The 16,893-nt window shown below is 46.2% G+C and overlaps 1 protein-coding gene across 1 annotated transcript in view; it reads right to left on the reverse strand.

The window, feature by feature from the left end:
* XPR1 (xenotropic and polytropic retrovirus receptor 1) overlaps window positions 1–16,893 on the reverse strand; it is a 110,547-nt gene that overhangs the window by 6,587 nt on the left and 87,067 nt on the right. The window contains exons 10-11 of the mRNA XM_063165368.1: window positions 12,708–12,873; window positions 10,879–11,070 (exon numbers count right to left, since the gene is read on the reverse strand). Of these exons, the coding sequence (XP_063021438.1) occupies window positions 10,879–11,070; window positions 12,708–12,873 (358 nt within the window). The remainder of the gene's footprint in view (window positions 1–10,878; window positions 11,071–12,707; window positions 12,874–16,893) is intronic.

A 16,893-nucleotide genomic window follows, 5' to 3' on the forward strand; every position in this document is an offset into this window, starting at 1 on the left:
TTATTCCACTCCATGGAGCAGCCATGGAGAAGGCAGTGCAGCCAGGACCATCCTGAGGAACAGGCAGAAGAGCAGGGAAGCACTGCTGGGCAGCTCTTTTGGAGCTCTGTGCTCATGGAGGGGCCACTCTGCCCCCTGATTCTCATCTCCAAGCACACAAGGGGTGAGGAAAACTCTATCCTAAGCTGGCAGTTACAGAGGAAGGAGATTTCAAAGGTTCTCACTGCTTAAACCTAAATCCCAGAATGGCTCAGGCTGGAAGGGACAGTGGGTCACCTGGTCCAACCTGTCTGCTCAAGCAGGGTCATCCCAGAGCATGTGGCACAGACTCTTGTGAGCAATTACAGAGAGTAGAACTGGGAAGGAAAAGGCCCAAGTGAGAAATCTAATCTCACCAATCTCAAAAGGATGTTCTTGCTTTCAGTTAAGTTATCCTGGGCTCAGTTCTCCTCTCCCTGCCTCTGTCTTTGCAGCAGCCTTTTCAGTGGCACCTGGGGTCACACTGCTTGGCCCCTTGCTCCTGCTCACCAACCAGCTCTGCAATGCATTCAGCTCCTGAAAAAAAAATTCATTAAAAACCCAAATCACTCCCTGGTAAAATGCCCTAATCAGAACTAGCCCATTGTCTTCAATCTTGGCCTCTAAGTCCTTCCTTTAATCACTTATCCTCCTTTTCCTCCTGCCTGCAGTTCTGTTTGATACCTTCCTTCCTTCTGTCCTCATTGGTATTCAGCTGGTGTGCAGAAATATGTTACTGCTCCAGGCAAGCAATTATAGCTGGGTCTCTGCTGGCTGGTCCTAGCAGCCCTCTCCACTGCTGCTCAGGGGGAGAGAAAATCAAGGCATTCATATTCTGCCCAGAGGCTCCATCAACTCCTGGCCTGCCGCTTTTCCAGGAGCAATACAGAGCTCTGCATATTTATGATGATGTCAGGGTCTATTTAGGCAGGAACTGTTTCATCCTGTGTGTTTTTTCTTTGTTTAATGAGGTGCTAGAAAACACCAAAAACCATGAGACAGAGAGGCTCTGGAAGAGAGAAGCACTCTGGCAGATCTCAGCCTCTCCAGGAAGGAAAAAAGGAAGTTTTTGGTACTCCATGGTACCAGTGACATCCCCCAAAGGAGGCATGAAGGACCTTCCTGCTCCATGCTCCACTACAGAGCAACCTCCTGAGCTGCTTTTATTCAAAGCAGCACGTGCAGGACCAAACAGCAGCAGCACAAACCCTCTGAAGCTGCAGGTGCAGCTCAGAACCTGAGGATGGGCTGGTTCCAGTGCTCACACTGCCATGCCTGCAGCCTGGAGGTGTGCACTTATGTCAGAGGCTATCTGAGCCCACAGGGCTCCTCCACTTGCCACAAAGCCAGTGGGAAGCAGCATGCCACAAGAGCTGTTTGCAGCCTTCACCACAGAATTTCCATTAGCATCCTCAGTTTACCCTGTAACATGCAATTCCAGCAGATCCTCTGCACAAATACACCTCAAATTGCTCCAGAAGGTCAACTAGATAAATAATGGATGGCTTCCACCTTTGAACTGAAGCTGTGAATGGCCACAGTCCCAGAAAACAGCCAAAGGCACTTGCAGCAGCAGAATTTACTGCCTGCAAAAAGTGCTGATAGGCAATATCCTGCATCCCAGCCCAGCCCCAGGGGCCACAGAATCTCACTGGCATTCTGAGGGAGTACTGCTCTGCAGAAATCACAGCCCCTTGGAAGCACAGGCAAGAGAAAAGGCTGCTTTCCATCAAAGAGAGACAGCCAGTGCTCTCCTGAATGCTGTTAATATTGACTTTACCTCCTCAGAATTCAGCTGTTTACCCTGCTGAATTATTCTGGGGAATGTAAACACTATATAGTATTCACCACAGCAAAAATCAATGCCATGTATTATTGAAGGGCTGGATAAGAGCACAATGGCCCTTGATAAGCATTCCTGGCTTGTCACCCACCATGGCTTGTGCTGATGGGGAGGGCTCTGATAACAGCTGGAGGTTATCAGGGAACACAGCCAGGTAAGCCCTGCTACACAGAACACCAACAACACAGCCACAGCAACTCTGCCAACTAAACAGCCCCCAGTCCAGGCCTGCCAAAGCCAGCCTCAAGCACAGATTTAAGCAGAAGCAAAGCACAAATGTATTTAGTGTGCAAGGCAGCTCTGAGCAGGCCTAGGGATGCTGTGTGCCCATTAACTCCAGCCCAGCACACCACAGAGCCGGGTGACAGCCAGAAGTGACTTATCTACATAAGAACTGCCATCAGAGTGACATCCCCAAGCATTTGTCTAACATCTCAGTGCTCAAAGCACAGCAACACCTCTCCCTTCAGTAATTAGATCTCTTAATGAGTGGGTAGAGCTGCCTTTCTGCCCAGCCAGCACGTCCTGCTGTTTAGCACTGATCAATGGCAGAAGCAGGACATGACAGGGGACTTGATGCAGTTAAAAGGCAAAAATAACCCACAGGAGCACAGGCTGTGGAGAGCTGTGGGCTCTGCCAAACACTGACTCTTCCCTAAGAACCTTCCCTTGGATTGTGCAAACCTCTGCAGTCGCCTCCGGGCACAATTTAAGCAAAGCAGCAGCGAAGAACTGTCAAGAGGCAACATCTCATATCTTCTTTTAGCCAAAAGTCTACATTTGCAGAGCAGGGAAATCCCAAAATCGTGTTTGGATTAAAAACCCTCTGCAGGTCTGCGTTGGTTTGTGTCTAATCTGAAGACATGGCAGCAAACTCCTGGCTTGTACCTCAGCAAGTGACAAGTGTGATTTAGCTGCAAACAGGAGGAAGCACATCAGCCATGGCTGAGACTGGAGCTGGTTCTTTTCTGGTGCCTCCTCTCAAAAGAGCACTTTTGAGAAGTGCTGTTAGAGAAAGTTTAATGTCTACCTTGAGAAGGATGGGGTTTCCAATCAAAGCATTTGCCAGAAGTCTCACTAATAAGGATATCTGGATTTATTATCAGAAATGAATAGCATTTCTGGGGATGGGGACACAATGCCATCTGCTACCTCTGTAGTTCTTTGATATCCAACAGCAGATTCTTTCAAAATTTACTTCTTTTAAAAGCAAAAGAGAAAAATTGTTAGATGACTGCATCTCCTACATTTCTGCACCGCCACAGACTCCAGACCTGTGTGTATGTGACAGGAAGATTGCTTGTAGTGCAGCCACTTGCTTTCCTTAAAATGTTCCATTAAAAAAAGGGTCAGGCTTCCCACCTTAAGTGCCTGTGAAATGAAGAATCACTAGGTCACCCTTTTAACTTACACCTCTTTCATTAGCATTCTCATTTCCCCAGCCACCTTTAACACAAAGGCATATTAAGTAACATTTGTGTTATTCTAAAAAAAAAAAAACAAAAGCTACTCAGAGAGCTATAAAAATTTTAGCAACCAGTCGTAAAAAGCAAAAAAAAAAAAAAAAAAAAGTATTTAAATTATTAAAAAGAAAGTTTCAAATAATTTAAGAAATCCAACAAAGATAACTAAAACTGAGAGTACTCAACCTATTATTAAGACTTTTAAATTAAAGCAAAAAGTTAAAGTAAAAAACTAAAGACTGAAAATAAAATTTTAGTAGACACAGGCCAACATACTCAATATTAAATAAAACCTTAATACCCATAACAAATAATTATGTTATAGCAAGAGGGCAACTAATTAATCTAAAAAAGCTATTTCTACAAACCATCAAAATATAAACTTAGAAAACAAGTGAAGATTCATAAGTTTTTGTATATACTCGACTCTCCAAAGGCACTGTTGAGTAAGAACTCATTAAAACAACTAAAAGTAGTTATCACATTTAAAAATAAAGAAATTATTTTAAAAGTAAAAGACCAACAATATGTAAAACATACTAAACTTAATATTAACAATTAGTAAAACCAAAATTGAAAATCAAATGTGGCTGCTCCTGCTGCAGCATTCCAGGGATGCTCCTGGCTCCACCCCAAGCACCATCCCGGGGATACTGGGCTGGGTGTCAGCAATCAGCTGAGCTAACAGGAAAGCAGGAGAAAGCAGGGTACCACAGAGCCCTGAGGAGGTCAGAGGGCAGGATGAGAAATGTTTGCCCATGGCAATGCCTCCCAGTTCCTCACTAATGACACTGCTGCCTCTCTGATGGAAAGGATCAGAAAGACTGCCTAATGAACACAACTCATTACTGGAGGCCTCCTGGGCACGGGGATGGCAGGGTTGCAGACAAAAACTCATCCTAGCTCGCAGCAATGTGACAGACTGTGCATGGTTTGGCTCCAAATAATCATCCTGGTGGAGCTGCCAGTGTGCTGTGCTAAGGGAAGGCGTGTGAAAACGGCAAGTATTAAGAAAGAAGCCAGTTAATCCCATTACAAAGTTTGTTTTACTTCAAGAGGTCAATCCAAGCACTCTATAAGGCTCCTGTGACACCTAAATCAAATGCTGACAGCTCTTTCAGCGCTGAGGAAGAGGGGAGAGATGGGAGGTCTTGTACCAACACACAAGTGAGGGAACAAGGTCTCCTAAATGCTGCTTGCTTGATTCTTTTGCGATATTTTTTTTAAAGTTTTGTGCTTACAAATATTCTACATGTTCACTTATTTTGCCCTGCTCCACCCCCTAAAACTGAACTTATCTATCTGAGTTGTGGGACTATGCACTGTTTGAGTCCCAGTTCTCACATCCCCTCACTGTCTCCTGCTGTAAGCATGCAGGATCACAGTGCTTTATTGTCCCAGCCACCTGCAGCTTCTAACACAGCACTGCCAGGGGCTGAGTGACACAACCAAGCACCCACAGGGCTCAGGTGCAGCCAGGTACCTCCTGCAGCCCCCAGGGCCACAGCTGGATGTCACCCCAGCCTGCTGTGCATCACCAGCACATGATGGTGACCAGAAACCTCTGCAGCCACCTCTGGGCACAATTTAAGCAAAGAAACAGTGAAGAACTGTCAAGAGGAAACATCTCATGTCTTCTTTGAGCCAAAAGTCTACATTTGTAGAGAAGTCAGGGCCCTGCAGGGGACAGAGTGTGGCAGAAGTGACCTGTCCCTGGCAGAAGCAGTGACCTGTCCCAGCATGATGTGGTGTCACCACTGGGAACAGCCAAAGCTATCCTGATTAATGAGGAGTGGGCAGCAGGGAGACACCTGGGAATCTTCCACTGCATTTTCCAACATTTTGCACATTTCCCATTCATCTTCCTCTGGTCAGACTTGCTGCTTGAAGCTCTCTATTAATAAGAGATGGTCCAACACCTTCCATTAATCGCAGGATGGATTTTGCCTTGAAACTCCACATCTCAATTCCATGGCCCTTTTCTCTCAGGGCTGCCTTTAAAAATCATAAATTAGACATTTCTGCAGAGAAATCTCTTTCTGAAGTGATGGGGAGAGCAGAGATAGAAGTGCTGCCCTTCAGAGACAGCCCTATTTAGTTAACTTCAGCATTTTTAATTACTGCCAATTTCCTGGGCTGTTTAATGAGAAAGTGCATGGCAGTTCCATTATCTTAGACCCACCTAGGGCTCTCCAGGGCACCCCAAGCCAATGGCAACTGGTGCTCAGCAGGCTCATTTGGAGTACCTGGAAAAACTGTGGGAGCAGGATGGAAGAAGAGATGCTTACTCAAATTTCCAGGCCATGTGGATTAACTTTGGAATAATTCAGAGGTTAATAAATAGCAGGATTCTACTTAGACCACAAGGATTTCATTGAATAAGGTGCGTGAATCAAACTGACAATGTCCATAAAACATCCTGCCTTTCAGTTAAAGGATAAAATCCCACACAGCCAACAGCAAGGTAAACAAAAAATGGTCACACTGAACCAGTAAATCCCCCAAACCAGGAAAATTATGAAAGAGAGGCACTCAAGAAGCTCAGTTCTTCCAGCACAGAAGCCAAACATATTTTGGTATTTCCAATGACACCATGTGAGCATGCTGCATCAAGGTGAGAAAACTGTCAGCAGCAAAACCACAATATCTCATTTTAAAATTAATAAAGTTGGAGCAAAAATCATGATTGAAGCTTCAGAAGTGACCAGCACTCCATGAGTAGCACAAGACAACTGTTTCTTAGAAGAGCTGAACACCTAAATATAACAACCCTATCCTACACAGCCTGAGTCAGGTCTGAGTGAGGAGTGAAACCAAAGCTGGCTATTCCAGATATGCAGTGTGCCTTCTTTAATGCAAGCACAATTTTTAAAAGAAGAGAGGGCCATGGATGTCCCTCTCTGGGGTCTCCTTGGTGTAAGGAGGACATGGACCTGCTGGAGTGAGTCCAGAGGAGGCCATGAAGATGCTGAGAGGGATGAAGCACCTCTGCTGTGGGGACATGCTGAGAGAGCTGGTAGTGCTCAGCCTGGAGAGATGACCAGATGGCTCTGGTGAAACCTTAGAGCCCCTTCCAGTGCCTAAAGGAGCTCAAAGAGAGCTGGAAAGGGAGTCTGGACAAGGGTCCGGAGTGACAGGACAAAGGGGAATGGCTACAAACTGACAGGGAGCAGGGTTAGACAAGATATGATGAAGAAATGCTTCCCTGTGAGGGTAGTGAGGCCCTGGAACAGGCTGTCCACAGAAGCTGTGGAACACATCCCTGGAAGTGTTCAAAGGTCAGGCTGGACAGGGTTGGAGCAACCTGGGATAGTGTAAAGTATGTGGGTTGGAACTCCCTGATCTTTAAAGTCCCTTCCAAGCCAAACCACTCTGTGATTCTACAAATGCTGTGATAATGTGGACTGAAGCCTCTTTACTGGTGCACTTGTCAAGAAGAGCACATCTGCTTTTGGCAGAGTGAAAACACAGCAGAAAGCAGTTGCGTGTCAAAACAACGCCGCGCTCGGGCTGAATATTCCGCCGCGGGCTTGGGCTTAATCATCTGCTTCCCCAGCAGCACGTAGGTTTCCCTAGGGATTAAATAAGGCAATGTAATACTCTGTTGGCTGGCTCTGGGGAAAGCTACTCAGCACTGGCAGGGAACTTAATGCCAGCACTGAGCTCCTTAGTGCAAAGCAAGGGTGGGAAAGAAGGGGACAGAGCAGCTCCCCGGCTGCCAGGTAGCTTCGAGTTACAGCCGTGCCTCATTTGCCTGAGCAAACACACCCTGCAGCACTTTATTTACAGAACACGGCCTTTGCTTCTCATTCCTTTGGGAGAGATAAAAATACTGAGAATTCCTCCCCTGGGAACTCAGCAACAGTTGTCCTCGTGTTGTTGTTGTTGTCTCTGAAACGTGGCTGTGCTTGCGAGCCGTGCTGGAGTCTGCGCTCGTCTATGCCACCACTGCTTGCTCCAGAATTAGGTTCTGGGGTAGCTCCTCTCCCATTTGCTCCACTAATCCCAGTGATTCCTGAATATCAAGATGACAGCTTGGAGTTACCCCTGTAAAGCTGGTCTGGTCCCAGACCAACAGCATTGCAAGTTTCAGAGCAAAATCCTAACAGAATTCACTTTGCTCTCTCAGCAGTCTGACATCCAAACTGCAATTAGCAGAGAAAATTGCACCCTGCATCTGAATCCAAGGGAAGGAAAGTAAAGAAGTTGCTTCTCCCAGGGAAGAAAGAATCAGAATTATGCACTGCCTGAGCAATATGAATTATTAAACAGGGATATTTTGGGGAAACAGACACTTGTCAAGAGCCCACAGTACATGGTGCTACAGCAGGGATCCTTCACTAGAGGAGGTTTGGAGTAGGGAATACCACCCAGGACTAGAACAGAAACATCACTTACTAAGGTGGCATTTGTACATTTGTTTAGTTTCAGTTGTTTTCCAGCAGCAAGCCCAGGAAAACACAGAGTGCTGCCAGTGCACTGTGTATGAATTAGCTGCTCTCCACACCAGCAAACCTTCCCAACCACACACCCATCTTCACAGGGCTGGCAGGCACTGACTAAAACCCACAGAGCAGCTACAAGCTATCCAGAGTTCAAATGAAGGGAGGAAGATGAGCCTTCTCAGAGGGCTGTGATGTCCCCAGGCCTCCCAAGTGGAGAACAGGCACTGGTGTCCATTACCTGACCTCCCAAGGAAAGGGCAGGGATTGCCCTCTCCTCCTGGCAGCCAAAAGCTGTCATTCCAGAGGTGTAAGTCATAGGCTTGCAAGAACAGGCATGGAAGACTGTTAAAATAAAACTCTGATACCACAGAAATTACTGGGTTTGTTACTGAAATTTACAGCAGGTCTGAGGAGCAAGGAGCTTCACCAATTTGACACCTGTTTTGGGCAGCACGTCCTTCAGAACACGCAGCTCCCCCCAACAGATGTTTAGGAGGTAAGAGAGGGGTGTTTGCTATCCTTGGGCAGACACAGAGAAGATGTGATTGAGCAGCACATCTATTTTCAACAGCAGCATCATAACAATTTGATGATAAACCATCTGATTCCAAGTTCCAAACAAACTGGTGACCTATGTAAAGCACTTTGATAAAATTGGCTTCTTAACAGGTCCAGCACACTAGAAAGTGTGCTTATGGCAGGATGGGAACAGCCTCCAGGCCTGAGGGGACATGTGCAGGACTTTAGGCAGCCCTCTGAGAAGTCCAGCACAGTGACATTTACAAATCTCTGCTAACATGTAATTTCCAAAGGCCACGAAGCTTCCAATTTTTGTTTTGTACGACACCAATAATGATGTGCCACTGACAAAACTGGACAGACAAAAGCTGGGAGTCAGGAACGTCTCACAGCAACAGGAACAAGGCTCATAAACACCTCATTACAGCCCACTCCCTGCCAGGCTGGGAAAGGGGACACCAGTTATGTGTGGCAGCAACCAGAACCAGGGTAGCAACACTGGCAGGAATGAAAAGCTTCAAGGGCGGTGGGAAAAGGTCAAACTCTTCAACAGGACCTTTTGACAGAGACTGGCTCTCCTCTTGGTTCCAACCTGTCCTGGGCTGAAGGATAACTGTGTATTTTATTGCCATCTGTCAGAGCTGGGGCGGTTCTCTGCCGTTCATTGGGAAGTTTTCTTTATCTCTCCCATAACCAATCTTCCCTCCAGGAGATCTCTTCTGTCCATGGGCCATTAATTATTAATTATCTTCTGTCCATGGCCAGCGAGTGTCCCTGCATGGCTGATCCAATTCCATCATCCCATGGGGAGATGCTCTGCCCAGGGGAGGAGCCAAGCATTCCTACCTGGATACAATCTGAGCTTTGGGACACCCCAGCAGCCTTTGCCCCCTGCATTGCCAGAGGAGCAGCTTTCTGCTGCCCTGCATGGCCAGAGGGAGCCCAGGCCCATCTGCAGCAGCCCTGGAGCTGCAGAGGAAAACTCCCCCCTTGTGCAGGATCCCTGCTGCAGCAGAGCCACAGCTGGCACTGCAGGAGGGCTGAGCCCCCATGGGATGGGGCTGGGACACCACCCTGGCACACAGGGGGCAGCTCCTTATTCTGATTCCATCATTGGGGTTTTTTTTGTTTGTTTGTACTATTGTATTTGTATTTTAATTTTCCTGTTAAAGAACTGTTATTCCTACTCCCATATATTTGCCTGAGAGCCCCTTAATTTCAAAATTACAATAATTCAGAGGGAGGGGGTTTACATTTTCCATTTCAGGGGAGGCTCCTGCCTTCCTTAGCAGACACCTGGCTTTCCAAACCAAGACACAGCCCTACCCCAACTGAAGGCTCTGGCAGTGTGTCCCCCCTGAGGGAGGCAGAAGCATTAGTCAGCCTCCCCAGAGCAGCTCTGGGTACAGAAGATATAAGCAGTGATTCTGCAGCCAGGGAATCTGCCTGTGCCCCATCCCAGGCTCTGGCAGTGGTGACTAACTGGACTGCAGGGCTGCAGAATGTCACTGAGCAAACAAGTTAAAACAGGAACAAGCTTCAGGGACAAGGCAGCAAGGAGGAGATGCAATGTGGATGCTCCCAGAGGATGCTCCCACACCAGCTCTGGATACAGAGCCCAACTCCCAGCCTTCAGCCAGCTTGGGCCACTGCCCCTCCCTGCCATCAAAATACACTGACAAACATCATCAGTGTGACTCTGGGCCCAGCTATGTCAAAGCAGACATTTCTTGGCCACGGGAAGGTTTCTAACAACCCTGCCACCCCTCCAAAAAACCCAGCATGTTAACTAGAATCATGCCTTCAACACTTCTCCCTGCCTCACCACAGGAATATTTCAGGCTAAGTAATTGCTCACGACTGTGTGTGGTTGCTAATTTCTGGGTATATAGAAGGGAGATATTCTCAAATGAAAGAATACAGCTTTTAGGGCTTCAGAACAATGAAAGGCAGGGCAGGGCGACTGCCTGAAGTGCAGAAACTAAAAGCTTTTTCCTTCAGAACAAGAGTAGAATCGAGTAATTGTCGTTTCCAGGGAGATGAGGACCTTCAGGGATCAGAGCTCAATCTGCAGTTAAATGGATTGGAAACAACTCCTTACCAGCTGCTGAAAAAACATGGATAGAATCACACAGGAAAATCAGAGACAGCATTTCTTCCTGGCACTGTGCACATGCCTTCACATTTAGGAATGATGGACGGATTATTTAGATGGTCCAGGTTAAATATTCATGAATGTTAAGAGAGAAGTATTTGCTGTGCTATCCCTTTCCTCATCTATCTCCCTCCCATTCACCTCCCTTTGCAGCAGAACCTGACAGGTATTTCAGCTTTCAAAAGACAAACCTTAAAGTTCCCTCCCCCGCTCCCTAAGTGCAATTCTAAGCAGACCAGGGATGTGAAAAACACCTCAAATAAGATTTTAAAACACTCTTTACAAGTTGGGCAGGCCCCTGCCTTTCCCCAGAGATGTTTCACAGGTGCCAAAACACAAGAAGCTCGCGTTTCAATGAGATGCCAGACTGAGCCTCTCTTGTGTAAAAAAAGCAAACCTCAGGAGCTACACAGGATTCTCCAAAGCCACCAATACCTTTGTGAGTGCTGTAGAGGGCTGCAAATGTCACCACGAAGAAGGTGGTGGAATATTTTCCAGCGTTAACCAGATGAAAGGCCCGTTTGTTATCGCGGTAACGGCGCAGGCACTGGATGAATCGCAACCAAGCAGGGATGCACTGGACAACTGCTCTCACTCCGTAGGAGTAGCTGTTACAAATCTGATTATCTGCAAGAAAAACAGGAGTTGAAGCTGTTAAGGCAAAGAGTTAGTAAGTCTAAGAACTGTTTTTGTCTTCCTGTCTGCAGTGTCCCTTTATGGCAACAATTCCCCATCAGCAGCTGGTACAAACTACAAGAAGCCCAAAAGTAGCTCAATATTCCATCTTGGAGGTGTTCAGGTGACATCAACAACACCAATCCAGACAGATCACCATCTAACTCCCTCATCCTGCCAGTATAACCAACATGCTAGATTAGAAATTATCTATTTTTAAACGTGCTCAGAGCTATTGGCAGGACTGTGAATAATCAAATTAAGGATGGAATTACAAAAGGCCTTTGACACTGGATTTTTGTGCATAAATGGGAAACTCTGCAGGACAGCTCTAAAAGGCTACTTTGCCAAAGCTGTCCTTGACCTGTTTTCCTTGTGCATTGTGATAGGAAAAAACACATTTCAGTATGGGACTGAGTTTGGCATTTTTCACTTTGTTTTTTAAAATGCAAAGCCAAGGCATAGTCTGGTTTCAAAAGCTGAGATGAGAAGCAACCACACCACAATGCCATTGCGTCCCCTCCTCCATGTTTGAAACCCTTCTTTTTATTAAGGCAATGACCAGGAAACGCTCAGCTTTTCCTGGAACTCCCCAAGAACTCCATATTCTTCTGCTGTCTCAGCACATCCAAACCAAACACCCTGCTGCCTAACATTCATTTGTTTCTTATTCACACTGAAGGAGACACATTATTAGCTGATATTTATCCCAAAACACCGTGCTATCATTCCACTGCTCAGATTGGAAGAGGACAAATTGTTATGCGCACAGTTGCTTTATGTATTTTAATTTTATTTTTAATAAGTAAATATTTAGCCACTCGCAACGCTGTCTCTTAAAATGAAGGGGAAGATCAGACAGATTGGGAGAACAAAGTGAACACTGATGCTTATTGAAGCATACAGCAAATTCTCTCAGCAAGTGTCAAAACCATCAGACAATATGATTTGCCAGCAGTCACTGCCTGAAATGGAAAGTCAGCAGTGAGGAGACAGGTACTGTTTTGCCACTGGGAAGGCCAAAGTCAAAATTCACATTCCAGCTCTGTGTTCCTTCTGGCTAGAAAATAAGGGAAGACAGAGCATGGACAGCCCTGGCAGAGCAGCTTAAACTCAAATCAAGTAAGAGGTGGCACCAAGGAGCTTCTCCATCCTCTCTTGCTTTGGAATGGAGCCTGTAAGAACCAGGCTACAGCACAGAAAGCTGTGCTCAACCAGCTCAGGATTCTCATGAGCAACAGGAAGAGGCTAAAGGCAAATACATGGTTAAATTACTATGAAATAAAACAACAATGCCAGGAAAATGGATTTCTCTTTCCAATCAGGAGTGCTGTGTCTAAATTCTTTGATGGATATAGACATTGGGCCAAATGACTGGATTAGGAAATGAACACTGATGTCAAATTCCATTTCTCTGGATGGAAGTAAGAAAGGGAAGAATCTCTCTAATGCCACATTTACAACAAATGCCAATTATTTTGGTTTTCTGTACTATTAATAACCCTTTCCAAAACAGACAATTGGGAAATTGCCTGGCTCAGTGTTTCTCAGGTCATTTTGACCCCATTCCCAGGGCTCATCAGCATTACCTGTATCTGCCAGAAGTCCAGCATTGTCCTCCCACTGAACCTCAAAGCTGTAGAAGCAGATCATGTATTCCAAATCCATAAGTATCACCACCAGGCTGTTGAGCTGGTCAGCCAGCCAGAAATCTGCGAAGCCTACCTTGTGGAAGGGAGCAGTGAATACTCGAAACTGTCAGGAAAAACAAAACAGGAATAATTCATGGCTGTGTCAAAGGCATCCAAATGCACTGGCAGGACATCACAGAACTGAACAAATATGGAAATAACAGAAATGCTTGAAGATTTACTGCTGACCTTTTGCTCCTGTTGACAAAAAAGGATAACTGTCTCCCTGCTTTCAGTACAAAGAACATTCCTGCTTTCCTCCTCCTGTATGCATCTATTCCTGTGCCCCCCCAGCCTTTTGTTTTTTACTGGCAGAGCAGCCCAGTCTCCTCTAACCAAGCTCTTTCCCAGAAACTCCCAGTCTCCATTTAAGAGCTCTGCACAGCTCCATTTCTCTCACTGCCCCTCACTTTGATCAGCACTTTCTTTCAGGCACTTACATCGTGTCCACTGACATCTTCCACGTTTACCTTCCCCCTCACACTTAATGTCAGTTGGATTTAGACCCATTAGTCTGGTCATGCCTTGGTTTACTTAACTCATGAGGTGTCCTTTGGTGTTAGAAGTTGTGACAGTGAGGATTGTTACTGGGTCTGCCAAAGTCTCCAGCAGGGAAAGGGTGAAAGAAAAGGCAGAGGAAATCCTATTGGACTCCCCTTCAATCCCAGTCCGCTTTCACTCTAAGCCTGAAGAGCAGTTTTGCTCCTTCCAAAGCAGACAGTTTTCTGCTCCATTACCTTTGATTACCCCTCTCCCTACCCAGTTAGTTGTAGTTACTAATGGCCAATTTCTCACAGAGAAGGCACCAGCACCATCCGGTCATTCTGGGATTTATGAACCTTTAAATTAATGAAAGCACAGGCTAACACTGATCTTTTATACTGCTCTCCTTATTAACCTGAAGGGTGCACAGCTGCACAAAGCCAGGAAAGGACTGACACATCCCCATCAGCCTGTAGTGCAGATTTAAGGCTCTGCTCCTAAAATTTCAAAGCCAAATAGGGGATTAAGAGTTAGTGGCATAAAGCAGATATGGATCTTGACCCAGAAAGCTCTGAGCTCATGCTGGATGGCACCTATTCCCAGGGGTCAAACAAGGCCAGATTTAGGGAGGGCTGTCTTCAAAGGTGCCCAGCTGCTGAACAGAGGTCAAAAACCACACCAGCCTTCCCTTATAAAAACTCTTTCCTCCCTTTTCCCAACACTCCCTGATACTATCTATCTGTTTCATCACAGACCATTGTTTTGTCCATGAACAAAGACTAGCTAAGTAAATGAAATGTGAAGATAGCTTTACAGACAGATTCCCCTGGAGAAAAAAAAAAAAAAAACCCAAAAAAAAAAAACAAAAAACAAACCCAAGAAATAATATTCTTGTTATTTAATTTAGGTGGAAATTCTTCAGCACTCCAGGTGACAGCAAAAAACTTTTAAGAGAATAGAAGTTTTCCACCTACAGGTTACAGCTGAGGAGGAGTCAACAGATAGATCCATGACATATCTGGCACTGGCATCTGAGTCAACCCTCCTGCAGAGCCTGAGCTGCCACCTGACCCCTCCCAATGCCATGTGCCAGGCACTGTGGCTTCTGCTGCTGCCCAGGCACAGCTGGAGCTGCAGCCCCAATTCCAGTGGAGCTACCACAGCCAGCTCCTGCCTTCCCAGCTGAGAAGTGTCTGCAACATCCCCCAGATAAGGATAAAGTCATAAAACACCAGAGCTGCAGCTCAGTTTCAATAACCAGTAGCAATTCTCTATCAACACTTCCACAGCCTGAGCACAGACTTCCTGGTGCTGATCCCTGCACTTTTAATTGGTGCTGAGATGCCAGATATCTGAGCTGAGCTTTTCACCTCTCACGGACAGGCTCTCCCTGCACTGCTGTGGCCATGGAGCCCCTGCAGAGAGCGTGGGCACAGGGACATTCCCTGGGCTCAGATCCAATTCCTGCCCTGAGCTGCTCTCCCCAGCCCACACCAGGGCACTCAGGGGCTTCTCACTGGCAGCAAAGGCACAAAGGATGCTCACCTAAGCACTCAGGCAAGAAAGAGGAGCCTGGCAGGGGAATTAGACTTTACTACAGGCTAAATAACTTCTTTCACTCAGATTCTGATGTTTCACCATCCCTCAGGGATTAGCAAGAGATCCCACCCTCCACCAGTTGACGTTGGTCACAGGGGGAGGCATGAAGCCTCCTAGATCCATGAGGAAATGCTACAACACACTCAAGCATGCCCCTGATTTGGTTGCAGAAAAATTGGAAGTGCCAGTAATGCCTTGCTACACCTGATATGTCAGTTTGTTTCGGCTGGAAATGAAACATATGAAGCATGTGAAGAAAAATGCTCACCAAACATAATTTTGTGTGAGCAGAACAGTTCTAAGACTTGCACTATTTAAACCTCCTTTCACCCAGAGAGCTGCTGGCAGCTGCATGGAGCAATAAAATACACCCAGCTGGCCAAGTACCCACAATAAAAGCTGCTCTTTATGTGGTCTGACCTCTTCTTTCCCCTTCCTCATAATGCACACAAGTACCATGTCATCTCCCACCATTAAGGTGATCTTGCATTTTGATGAAGCTTTTTTCCCTTGGAGACCTTGGGGTGAACTGGCCTCTGCACACTCAAGGTACTCAATGAACCTTATGGATCCCTTCCAACTCAAGATATTCCATGGTTCAGGTTTGGTGGAGAGAGACTGTTTGCAAGGGCATTTAGTGATAGGATGGGGGGGAATGGCTTAAAACTGATAGAGTGTAGGTTTAGATTAGATACAAGGAAGAAATTCTTCCCTGTGAGGGTGGGGAGGCCCTAGCACAGGTTGCCCTCTGAGGAGAATCGGTGGCTGCCCCATGCCTGGAAGTGTCCACAGCCAGGCTGGATGTGGCTCAGAGCAACCTGAGATCATGGAAAATGTCCCTGCCTGTGGCAGAGGGGTTGGAACTCAATGATCTTTAAGGTCCCTTCCAACTCAGGCTATTCTATGATCCTACAGCTCTATCTCAGACTGCAGCACAGTCTGGAGATCACTGGGACAGGGCAGGAGCTGCAAACATCCTAACAGCTCTGTGGAGACTGAGAATCTCAATCCTGGCAAGATATTAAGGTAAATTAGCAGAGATATTGCTCATGTGGTTAAAGCACATCCAGTGCTTCCTCTCACACCAGGGGACAGCAGGCAGACTAATGAGGCTTGGGACTGAAGGTACCTCTGTGAGGGATGGCTGAGTGCTGGAAGGCACAAAGGAAGAAGCTGGCAGAGCAGCAAGCCAGCAAATCAAATAACAGAGGTGAGCTCAGAGAGGTTAATTCACTGTGTGTATACCTGCACACACCTCCTCAAAGCATGATGCTGTGTCTCATCTTTGCTGTGTTCCAGATAAAGTTAATTGTTTTAATTGGCATTGAAATGATTCTTTGAAAAAAACCAGCCAGCCAAACCCTCTTCTGCCCAAAGCTCTCAGAGCAGTGCTAGCAAGAAGAAGGTGTCAGGGGAACCAGCTTGATTAAAGCCAATTTAAAAGGGTGCACAGGGTGGGGAAGAGCATGTGAAACAGCCATTTGGGAAGAAATTCATGAGTCACCCAGCAAGGCTGAAAACTGTTCTTGTAGAGCTCCCACCTATAACTGGAACACTGAAGGAGCAAACATATTGACATTGAATTTACCAGACTTATCTTACAGGAAAATAAGGAGCTCAGTCTCAAACAAAGAGTTTGTTTAAGAGCACAAACAGAAAAAAACCCCACCCATGAACACAATTTTATAGGCAGTAACTCTTCCAAAGGTTCTCTCTCCATCAGTGAACCCTCTCAACGTTGGCACTACCCCAGTTTGGGCTAAGGAGCATCCATGCAGCCCTGCCTTAGAGCACTGGACCTCTAATCCATCTGTTTCACTAGGTTAAGGAATAAACAAGCAAGACATCCAAGGGTTTCCATACATGGAAAAGTTTGTAAACAGCTCTCTATAGGAAGGTTAACAAGTCAACTGGTACAGGAAGCAGAATATGCTTCTGCAAAACCATCCTGAAAAATGATCAAGTCTGCTCTATAAATCACAGTGGCATAAGCACCCCCCAG

The sequence above is a fragment of the Melospiza melodia genome, chromosome 11 (genome assembly GCF_035770615.1).
Source record: "Melospiza melodia melodia isolate bMelMel2 chromosome 11, bMelMel2.pri, whole genome shotgun sequence".
Taxonomy (NCBI): Eukaryota; Metazoa; Chordata; class Aves; order Passeriformes; family Passerellidae; genus Melospiza; species Melospiza melodia.